Source organism: Falco peregrinus, chromosome 7, assembly GCF_023634155.1.
Source record: "Falco peregrinus isolate bFalPer1 chromosome 7, bFalPer1.pri, whole genome shotgun sequence".
Lineage (NCBI taxonomy): Eukaryota > Metazoa > Chordata > Aves > Falconiformes > Falconidae > Falco > Falco peregrinus.
Genome location: NC_073727.1, coordinates 38913927 through 38926044, shown reverse-complemented (window position 1 = coordinate 38926044; position 12118 = coordinate 38913927). Strand labels below are relative to the sequence as shown.

Here is a 12118-nt window from a genome sequence, read left to right as displayed (position 1 = left end):
CCTGAACCATCTACACCAGGGCTTTTAAGAGGGCTTGGAGTTTTTTGGGTGGAATGGAGGGAGCTTGACAGTAAGTGTGCAGAGCACACTTTCCATCCTGATGCTTCAGTTCTGTTCCTATCTGCATGCTCTTCCTCAAAAGAATTAACCTTGAAAGAAAGCCGGTGCACCATCTTGGCTCCCCCCTTCCCTGAAAAGCTACATCTTTTGTGACCAAGCTTCTGCCAAATGCATGTTGATGTCACGTAGGCCTCCTTTCCTGTCAGAATCCTCCGATTCTCTCCTTGTCCCTCCCTGCAGTCTTCCCATCCCCAGATACTTTCGTTTTCCTATCCTGCTGAGCTAAAAAAAAAATAAAATAACTTGATTTCTGAGCTTGCTCTGAGCCTCCCATCTGAACCAGTCTCTGAGCCTTTCTGGAGACACCTGGAAGCTCTTCCTTGACAGTGACTGAGAGTCCAGGTTTCTTACTGTGCTGTTTTGCTCCTGTCCTCAGCAACGGCTTGGGGAGCATCTGCTGGCTACCAGGACAGCACATCACTACATAGGAAGGGGTCTGCAGCAAGATTTTTAAGTTACGAAGTTTGCTTCGGAGTGGCCTGTGGTTAGGAGCTGACTGCTGGCAGGCTACTTGCTCTTGGGAGGCCAGCAGCAACACACAAGCCACCATCCTGCACAGAAGGGAAGTTTAGAGTTGTTGCAGAAGAGGAGAAAAGGAAGAGATGTTTTACATGAATAAAATGCTGATGCTTAGCTCCTGCATGGCGCAAGTGTCAGAGTAAACATCTTGGACACAGCTGTTCTGAGCAGTATGTACAAATGGATTTCAGTGATGGAAAAGGAGATGGTTTGGTTTTGTGTTCAAGCTTTTGTATTTGGGTCACTGCTTGATCCATCTCCATGCTCCTCAGCAGGGTTGTATTGTAGCATGTATTAGCTGAAAGTAAAAATTTTCTTGCTATCTTGTTTTGAAAGACTTGACTTTGATAACTGCTACATATGCTTGCATGAGAGCTTACAAAAGCAAAACTAGCACTGATTGCAGTGTAATTTTGGTACACTCAAAGCACAGATTTATAATAATCTTCTGAAAAAGCACATCGGGTCCTGAACAGCATTAGGCCTTCAGAGTGTGCTTACAAAGGGAATAAATGGAAGCAAGGAGTAGCCTTGACTCAGCGTTCAGCTCAGGCACAGCTGGTAGAAGCAGCAGTGTAAGGAAGTTGGTCTGTCCAAGGTCACTCCAACTTCCACTACAGTGCAGAAGTACCAGAAAAGATCGTCTCCAGCTGTGTTGGAACAGATTGCCAAGCCGCTTCTCCCCAGGCTTTTCATGAGGGGTACTTTCAGAGTTGTTATTGACAAGTGGATTTTGTGAAAACGGTAGTATTTTAACAAGTGACCATGTGGTGTTTTTCTTGTATACTTTTTTAAGACTTACTGCTTCCCACATTTCTGAAGAGGAGAGCAGATCATAACTTTGCTCTGACTGTTAAGATTTTAATATTAGGTATTCAGCTGCTTGGTTTTTACCTTTTTATCTATCAGCTGAGCTGCATGCAACTTGGTAATTTTTGGCCAGCCATAGGACTTTCAGACCTATTTAGCTCTCGAGAGACCACTATCCTTTGTTCCCAAGCTTCCAATTTAAAAATACAAGTAAAAGATAAGTATGGTGTGTAAGTATGGAATGAACGCAGTACTTAACTCTAGAGTGATAAGCAGCACTAAAATATTGCTTCACTATATTGTTTGTCTAAGTATTTATATGGACATTATTGATAATACAAAGAGTAAGAAATGCTAAAGACTTGCAAGATATATTTTGCTGTAAATACAGAGAGTAGCTTTTGCATGTGTACATGTTACCAAAGTCTTATAAGCTGTGGATGTAGGAAGAGGCAGAAGTCACAAGCAGTGGGAAAGCTTTTATTCACGTTGAAATTTGTTTTCCCTGTATTGTGGCTCACATGAATTTGTTAGAATAGAACAACCAGTTGTTGATATTTTTATTCCAAGTCAGGAATTTGGTCTTAATGTAGTTCTGCATTTAAGCTAATGAACTTTGTCAGCTCAGACCTGTATCTGCACTATCAATACACTCAACCCAGCACAGCAATACCTCTCATTTGATTGAGCTGGTAACTAGCTGCTATTCCTGGTGGCTGGATAAAACTGCCCACAGTAGCCTCACTTCTTCATTCTTGCTTATACAGCTTAGGAGGCTCTGTTCTCTGCTTAATTCTGACTAATTCAAACTATGTGTTTTTACACTGTGTGTATTGGACATAAAATGCTGTATAAAATAAGCATGTAAACTAAAGAGTGGGTTTTGTTTGGTTTTTTTGGAGCAACATTCATAAGGGAGTAATTGGAGGTAGCAGAATTGAATGTTAAGGAGTAAATAATATAGCAGTTCTCGGTTAACTTCTAAATTTCCCAGTTTAATGCTGACTTGCCTCTGCTGCATATTGGCAACACTTTTTGACTGAGGCATTACTTGGTTACAGTAGTTGCTTCTGATGCCTTCTCTATCTCCCAACACGCACCCCTGGCACTTTGACAGTTAAACTGCTGTTCAGTAAAACAGGGTGGGGGGGATTAGCTGACAAGTGACAGGGACAGAATAGCTAGATTTTTTTTCTTTTCCCTTTAGTCCCTTCTGGGTTTTAGTGATTTCTTTTTTCTCCTAGCTGTTTTTCAGTACTTCTGTCTCTCCCTTGTGGAATAAGAGCAAGGAACTGGAATGTGGTATCTCCTCCTGGCTGCTCGGAGCATTCTTTACCCAGAGGAGTATCTGAACTGTCAGGCATGCGTAGCTGTCTGCATGCCTCGGGCTTACCTGTGCTTGTGCTCTTATCCACGGCTGTGCAGCCCTCATACAGTTCCACTTTTCAGATGCTTGCTATGGTGCAGTTCTGTGTGGGCTGCTGTGCACACCCTGACCCTCACACAAGTCTGAGCACCATCTCTTGCTTGTGGGACCCCAAGTGCCCTTTTCCACTGTGTTTAATCTGTTGAGGAAGTGGAGAGCCGGTAGTACAGCTACCTCTGTCCTGTGGCAGATCCCCTGCTTCAACTGTGCAAAGCTTAAGCATCTTCTTTCCAGATCTTCAGCCTTGATGTAGGGGCTCTGGTTTGCCCTTCACCTCACTAGGGATAGCTGGTTCCTGTTGTGCAAACATGCGCTTGATTTGTCATGGCCTGAAAAACAAATGCTTGTAATCTGCACAGCATTTGCTCATTTTGACAGGCTTTTTAAAAAACATGTGACACGTCCCAGCTCAGTGTTTCTTGGCATTCTCTGCTTTTTCCAGAGTCTCAGCAAGCATTCCTCCTGTTTTTCAGTGCACCCTCCCAGGGGCTTTACTTCTCAATCAGGTTTTTCCCCTTGGATGTGCTGTCTTGCTTAGTTTCTCAGGCCAGTCTCCTTTGACCAGAGCTTACCTGGCAGGTAAAGAAGCACTAAAAGTATATGGGTTTCCTTCTTTTTCAAGGTTTCCAATGAGACCTTTCCTCAGCTTTGCAACTTTTGAAGAGAAAATCATAGAATCATTTAGGTTGGAAAAGACCTTTGAGATCATAAAGTCTAACCATTAAGCCAGGTCTGCCAAGTCCACCACTAAACCATGTCCCTAAGTGCTGCTTCCACGCACTTTTTAAACATCTCCAGGGTTGGTGATTCCCCCACCTCCTGGGCAGCCTGGTCCAATGCTTGACCACCCTTTCAGTGAAGAAATGTTTCCTAATATCCAATCCAAGCCTCCCCTGGCTCCACTTCAGGCTGTTTCTTCTTGTCCTGTTGCTAGTTATCTGAGAGAAGGGAGAAGAGACCCAGCCCCACCTGCCTACAGCCTCCTCTCAGCTAGTTGTAGAGAACAACACTGTCTTCCCTGTATTTCTGGAAACTGGAGGAGATTATTCAAAAAATTTGAAGCCTCTTTGTCAAAGCTCATCTCATGGCAAATTGGAGTTTCATTAACCTGTAGTGACCTGCTGCGGGTGTTTACATCCGTGGCTTTGATGACATGTTAGATAAAGTTGAACATGAAGTTGTGGTTATGTAGTAGTAGGGATATTGTTTTAGTCAACAAAATTAGTAAGTTCAGAGCAATCCTTACACCAGGCTAATGCTCTGTCACCATCAGTTGTTACCCAGGCACTGAGCACTTAAAAGGAATGGTGGAAGTAAGATGGATGGATAATCCAGCTCAATTTTAAAATTACTTTTAAATTTTAAATATATACTTCTACCTCTAAAAAAGGGGTGGTGGGGGTGTTTCCAGCCACAATAATACAGTGTTGCATTGATGTGTTGAGAAAGAAAACAAGGTTTTGGTTCTGTCAACCCTTCCATGCACTGGATAGGTAGGTAAATTCACATATTTTTAAGCCTTTGCAGGCCCCACTTAGACAAAACTTTTCATCTCAGTTTCATATCTGAAAGTGTTACTGAAGAGGGTGGATGTTAGATAACATTTCACCTGGCGAGGAAGGCTAGAGGAAGGTTTAATAACTGATGAGAGCATCCTGGTTTGGAGAGTTTATTTGTGGATGACTATTGGAAGACTGTTCACTGAAACTGGTCTTGGAAAAGTGAAGGTGGAGTGATGCAGCTCTTTACAGCTTTTTCCACCAGTGGAAGCTCAGGGTGGAGGGTTTACCCATATGATCTCTCCTTTAGCTGGGATGGATGACCAGTGTTGATTCTTGAGTGGCTCTCTGGCCAAATCACTTAGCATTTCAGTTCATCAGAAACACTAGAAGTTAAAAAAAAGAAACCAACAAAACAACAACTGCATCAGAACCACATACCAGAAAATACCTGATGAGGTGAAATAAGACAGAGCCTTCATGGCATGCAATGACAGGACAGGAGATGATGGGCACAAAACTGCAATGCAGAAAATACTGTTCAGACACGAGAAACGCGTCCACTGTGAAGAGTGGTCAAAGACTGGCACAGGTTGCTCAGAGCAGTTGTGGAGTCTCCATCCTTAGAGGTACTTCAAAACGCAACTGGGTGTGGCCTGCTCAAGGCAACCCCACTTTGAGCAGAGGGGATGAACTAGATAGTTTCCAGAGATCCCTTCCAACCTCAACAGCTTGCATTCTGTGATTGTCTTCCCCAGCATATCTACACTATTACACAGTTTGTCTTCAGCCTTTTAAGTTTCCAGAATAATTCACAGAAAAAAATCCTCTTATTTCTAACATTTATTTATGCAACTTTTATTCTCTCCATGCAAAGATAGTGGTTCAAAATAAGCAGCAGAGCAAGTATTAGGTAGTTGAACTATGTCTCTCCTGGCATGTCTTAGGTTATTGAGTCTTGCTGGAACCACAGTTCTCAATATTTAGGTTTGGATTTTAGATGTTGTCTGATTTAATCTGTTTGCATCTTAGAGCAAGAGGTATTTTATGTGGGAACACACCTACACTAGTTACTAAATACTTGTGCCAATTCTTATTTGATATCTAGCATTATTAGAATTTGTGGTTGTGCCATCTGTTCTTTTCTTCATCACTTGTCATATGAGTGGTCCCATGAATGTGTACTCAAGCTGTGTCACAAAATATTCCAAGGAAATGTCAGACAAGAGGAAATATGGAAAAAAATACTACTCTGTGTACTTAGACTTCGTTACAAGTCTATCTGGATGGCATTTAAATCACTGTTTTGAAGTTAACAGAGTATTGCATAATCCCATGGCACAATGCTTGAAGAAAATAATGTGCATACATTGTGTGAGAGATGCAAAGAAACTTATGCTGAAGCTGTTAGAACGTCAGTGCTCTCATTGATGCTCAGAAACAATATTTTTACTATTTTATAACAGTTTCCCCTTCTCTGTGATGCCCTAGACCAGGCTGATGGGAATCATTGTTAGGTTCCCCATGCATTACAGCAGGACTTTTTCAGAGAATGTTCTAAATAGCTGATTCAGACAGGAAATAAGTCTGTTTTACCTCCCTCTCAGAGTTAATGTAGTAGTAAGGTATAAAGAGTTTGTAAGCTATGAAGAGTTTAAATGCACTTCCTCTGAATAAAACACTTTTTTTCAGGCTAAGTACCACTCATTTGGAATACTGAGGAAAAGCATGGGTTTTAATAACAGTAGTTTCTACAAAGCCTGAAAGTGCAAGTGTTCAGTGTTGCTCAGATTATCTTGCCAAAAATCAGACCATCTGCCTATAGGTCAAACTAATCCTTTGTATGAGGCCTTTAAAATGGGAAAATACTGAAACCTTTTGTTGGGCTGCCTTTAAGGTGTGACAATTATCATTGTGATTTGGAATTAATATTTGGTAAGTTCAACAGCAGTTACTTCTATCAATCACAAGAGACTTAGTACAGTTGTCAGGGAGGGGAGTGTCTTTTTTTTGGCAATTATTTAAAATTTCACACTTTTTTTTTTATGAGATGTGATTTTTGAATGTTTCTCTCAGCAAGACATTGCTCTTGAACACTAAAATTTGATAAGTTATTTTTCTATTTCCCTCACCTGCTTCCCCCCAGCAAAAAGGTGCAGCAAGTGTCACATAGGTTTCTCCCGCTACCTTTCATCCTCTACGTTCATCCTGAAACATGCATGTGGAAGGAGGTAAAAGGGAAACAAGGATTTTGTCAGGCCATGAAGGGAATGAACTCACTGAGGCACTAAGGCCTGAGGTGTATTGCTGAAGCTGACGAGTATAGGAAATTGCTTGGAGCCTTCTGGAAAAAAAAATCTTTAAAATTATATTTTCTAAAGTGGATCTAAAACAGTAAAGCCTGTGTAGCTTCTAAAGCTGGAGTAATCAGTTTTTTCCAGCTTCCATTTCTAGTGATATTTTAATTTAAATTAATTGGGTTTGGGGGCTTTTTTCTTCCCCTAAGCTTTATTGATACAACTGTCTTGTTATCCTTGCTTGCAAATACTTTCAAGCTTTGTGTGGAATGGTTCTTAAAATTCTTATAGTCTGTCTTTAGACTCTTCCCAGATTGCTGTGTTCTGGACTCAAACACTCCTATAGTGGAGCTGCTGAACGTGAAGATGAGTATAAGCTGAGAAAGTCATGGCTTCTGATCTCCTGGTTTGCTTTGAATTATAAATAGGTGCTGAGCCAAGGACGTGCTTGTGAATTGAAGTATAATGAGTCTTTTGGGTCTTCTTTATAAGTGGTTGTTGGAAGGACATTCAGAGTCTCAGAATTATCCCTTCTTAAGACAGATAAGGCCTGATCAAAAATCTATGGAAAATAATGTGAATATCTCCTCTGATCATTCAGATCATAATTCATCCTCTCTTCATAATTCTGCATAATGGTGTGTTAGTAATTTGTGAAAAGTCTATGAAGCTTTTACCAGTATCTTGTACCATACCTTCAGAAACATAGGATCTGCAAGTCACCTTTAGCAACACAGTTTCCTCAATGCATCCAAACATTGCCACATATTTGAATGTGTCTTCAAAGTCACTCTACAGTTTCATTCTGCTATTCTCACTAACTTGCTTTTATCAGTGTGATTAATTCTGCTTCTTCCAAGGGAAATTAAGTTTTCAAAAGCAAAAAAAAAAAAGCAAGCTGTTGTTCTCTGCAAGTAGTGGTTTCTAAAGCATCACTGAGAAGGAAGAGATAAAATTAGCTGCCTGTATAGCATTAGCATAGCATGGGAAAAAATCATACACCTTATTAAAAACAACATTGTTAAAATGGTGTCTTCTTGTGGCTCTTGTCTCAATGTGAAAGCCGAACTTGTGTTGTGGCTTCAATATTTTCTGTGTAACCTTCAGGGTTTCTTCTATGCAAAATGGTGTAGAATGATATTAAAGTGGTATTTCAAAACAGTCTGGTTTTAAAGGTAATTCAGCTGTGTTTAAGTTTTATTATAATAGAGTGGTTGAACTTTTGTTTAGTAATATGATTAATCGCTTTCCTTTTCTTCCTTATTTTAGCAGCTGAAGGTTCTAAAATACAAGACAAGAAAGCCACTTCAGGACAAAGCAGCACTGGAACTAAACCAGGTATGCCATTCCACATGCTTTATGTTACAAGGCTGTTTGCCTCAATGGTGCATGAAAAAGAGCTGTCTTAGGAATCTTTAAAATGTTTGATGCTCTTATACCTCTCTTACTGTTTCAGTGAAAACTGGTATCAGTGGCTGTTTGTATTTAGTTAGGCTGGAATCTGACTGTTTGCAAAGAAGCAAAACTGAAAAAACCACTACTTTTATTTTTTTATAGCTTAGGAATGAGGTTTGGGAAGTGAGATAAGGCAACAGAAGTGGCTATAACTTGCATCTGTGCTTGCATGAGAACTATCTGCTGTAGGCAAAGATTTACAGCTTTATATATAAATGTGCTTCTGTTCAGACATTTCTCCGCTTATCACAAAGCATGCCGTATTCTGTAATATACTCTATGTGGAAAGATATTTATCATTACCTCACCTTATTGGTACATTGTGTGGATTTAATTTGCTATTTACTTTCGCCATTGAAAGTCTGAACTAAAATGCTTCATGTAGTCCTTGAGTAGCCATGATGTAGCTGTGAGTCTGTTCCACTTGCATGCCTAAACCAAGATCCAGAAGAGCACTTAAACTCCCGAATTCTGCCTGTATTGTGATTCAGATACCCAAGCTTAAAATGTGCAGTTAATAAATGATCTTGTTTAGATGCCTGGCAAAGCATAAGTGCTTGTGTTGCTGAGGACCAGCCGCACTGTAAGCACCCCGGTTTTGACTCCTTGATGGCTTGGCCGCTCACTGGCTGTTTTGTACTGACAGACTTCTCTGTCTCCAAGTTGGATACCTTTGGCCTACATCCCCAGAGGGAAGCAATCCCAGTGCTGTCAGTGTTCAGATCATACCTTGTATGCTCTGCCAGGCAGCGCTGGGTCCAGCACAAAGCACAGCATTCATGCCTGCTCAGTCAGAAAGGCAGAGGGAAAAACAGGAGAGAATGGAGGTAACATTACCCACTTCCATGGGAGAACCAGAACTCTAGGTGTTGGGCAGTGTTCAACATCCACTTTATCCTGCCGTATTTATTCCCAGTTTTCATTTCTCAGGAGAGTGTCCTGGCTGCTCCTTGTGTTCCCTTCATCTATGCTGGTGTGTAGAAAGAACTGCAGAATTCCTGGGACTGGAGAGAGAGAGGGCAGTCATGTGTGCAGGGTTTAGCTCTGTACCCAGCTAGTGGGAGTCTCTGTTGAAAAGAGAGTTCCTGAGACCTGGTGGTTTGGGTTTTGTTTGTTTGGGGGTGGTTGTTGTTTTCTTTAGACTGCATATGAATTTTCACACTGTTTTGGTTAAAAACCAAATCAAGGAGTTTGCAACAGGAGTGACAGCTGTCCCTATAAATAACGTCATTATTGTCTGGAAGGCATCTACAGGCTTGAACAAATATTAGGAATCCAAGGCAACTCTGAATGTATGCACAGCAGTGCAAATGGACCTAGACAAAGGGAAGAGAGTTTGAGATCCAAGTAGTGCATCTTTACAAATAATGCTGTGGCTTACATTTCTTTCTCCTTGCATCACCTCTGTGAACCAACATACAAACTGGCTGTTGTTCTCCACTTGTATCCCTTTTAGTTTCTTTAATATAAAAAATCAGCACCCTAGGAGTCAAGGGAAGAAAGGAAGTAGCCATTTGTGAGAAGAGATTGAGAGGATTATAGATGGAAATGAAGACTAGCAGCAGTCTGACTTTTGAAAGTCACACTGAGTGCAGCTGATAGTCACCTGAGCCACAGAAACTGGCCATATGTAATAAGTACATGTGACAATTACTAATTTAGTGAAATTGCAACCTAATTTCTACAAATGTCAACTGTGCTTGAGTTCAGTGAGTATTAATCGTATAGAAGATTTGAAAAGCCTGCATTTTCCTTTTGTTAATATAATTAGGGACCAAAAATAACTGACACTTCAATGCTGAATTTCTGCAAAATGCTGTTCATGACTTCTAAGCTCTTCTAAATGAACTAGTAAATTCTTAAAAATAATTTCCAAGTCACCGTAAGTGTTGTAATTTTATGGAAAAATATTGTTTTCATATGTAGGTTAGAGGCTTAATTTCCAGCAATAGATACAGAATTATTTTCCCCTTTATAGAACTATGGCTTCTTTAATCTCCAAACATCCCTCTTGGAGATAATGCTAACCATGTGTATGTTATGTAAATGTAGTTAAACAGACCGCTGAGTGTGAGTTCACATGCACTGCATCATACCCAGACTGCAACTTCTACAGCAGCACGTGGGTCTTACCACACTGTTCTCTGTAGAGCTTTGCATATGTCCAGTTATCAATTATTTCTGTAAGAAATGTTGCAAATGATGTTTCCCATCTCTTTGTGCAGCATCTTAAGCCTACTGCCTGATGGCAAATATGAGCAAGAGGGAGTAGAACATACCTTGTATGTTTGTCCTGGTACTCCTACTGAACGAGAAGAAATGCAGTCCCCCAGGTATGTGCCTGGTGGGTTGTTAATGAGCAGAGACTTGAGAAATAAAACAGGGAGCAGGCCCAGCGAACTTTCTTGTTTAGCCACAATTTGAAGCCATTGAAACTCTGTATTGGGGGTGCAGCTGGATTCAGAATGCAGTAGTTTGAGGTTGGGCTGGTAGCCAAACTATGAAGGATTATTTTCAAGGCTTAGAAAAGGCATTTTAATTTTAACAGTGTAAGATATGCACTAGCAACATATGCTCTAGCTTCTTGTAGAAATAAAACAGTGCTGGTCTGCTATAAAGGTGTTATCCTCATCTTTGTGCCAATATTGATTTAGCTCTTTGTGATCCCAAATTTATGCAAAATAGTTTGTTGTTGAAGACACACTTTCACTTTGCATAGCCTGCAACTTACTGTGAATTTTTTAGGATTGTTCTAACATCCTGGAGTGTTGGGAGAGTTTGTGTGTGCATGAACACTATCAGGTGTGTGACACAGAAAAAATAATTGGATATCTTCAAAGAGAATGGCAGAGGGCAGCTTTAAAAATTTATTTTATTCCTTCCATTGATTATAATTAGGAATTCTTAAGGGAGACCTTTTCAGTTTGCCTGTCCATGTAACCTTCCTGCCTCTTTGAAGAATTGCTGCTTCTCCCCGATAGGGAAATCTCTCCTCTTGAGAAAAAAAAAAAAACCAAAAACCAACACTGAAAGGAGAATAGTACATTCTGAAAGAAGCAGGATTTTACATTTTTCCCCAGTGTCTCATCATTCTCTGTCAACTCAATGTTACATTGACTTTGCTGACAGCCCTTGAAGGGAATCCTTGTTTTCCAGGGGAATTCATATTGTATGTGCATTATTCCACTAGCACTAATTACTTGTGCTATGGGAATTCGTGTTTTGTGAATCTTTTGTGCCAGCCACGAAAGAGAGGGAATATTATTACCCTTTTGACCTGTGTCTGCATGTTGAAGAGACTGCATGCAAGTCAGCACACTTCTTATACAGCAGCCAAATGTTAATTTACACCATACATTGGACAAATCTATGCAATGGCATAGCTAGCCATAGTTTTATAAACGGCAGCAGCACTGTGAGCTATTCAGCCAACATTAAAGGTTTGATCTGTAACTGGGTAATGAATTACCTTTGTCTTTGCTGGTAACTTGTTCACTTGATGCACCTTTCATTGGGGCTGTCATGTTTGAATGTTCTTCCTACCAACTACACAATGGGTTTTCTCCTTGCAGCTGTTACTTAGCATCACTATTAATGTCATTAATTGGGGCTGTAGTCTCTGGCTGTTGTTGAGACTTGTTGGGATGATAGTCTTTCACTGATGAGAGTTCAAGAATAATTAAACTGAAGCTAGTCATCACTGAACTCATTCATCCAAGAAATCCTGCCATCCTGATGCAGAAACTCCTGTTAAGAGTATGAAATGCACATCACTGATTTTTCATCTAATTCAAGTAACTATTCAAAATCTGTCTAGTACATCCTCACTTGGGTTTTATTTTTGTGAATATCTTTAACCTCATTTATATGACCCCTAGTAGTATTTTGCTAGTACCTCTTTTTCATAGATATGTAGTCTGCACACAAATAGACTGACTTTACATGTTTTTACAAATGGCTTACTTGTGTATTCACAGTGAATAATGGAAAGG

The 12118-nt window shown here is 40.3% G+C and overlaps 1 protein-coding gene across 8 annotated transcripts in view; it reads left to right on the top strand.

Annotated features, from left to right (window-relative positions):
* Positions 1–12118, top strand: part of MAP7 (microtubule associated protein 7) — a 127302-nt gene that overhangs the window by 60584 nt on the left and 54600 nt on the right. For all 8 annotated transcript variants that reach the window (XM_055810384.1, XM_055810383.1, XM_055810382.1 and 5 more), the window contains one exon: positions 7941–8009. In XM_055810384.1, the coding sequence (XP_055666359.1) occupies positions 7941–8009 (69 nt within the window). The remainder of the gene's footprint in view (positions 1–7940; positions 8010–12118) is intronic.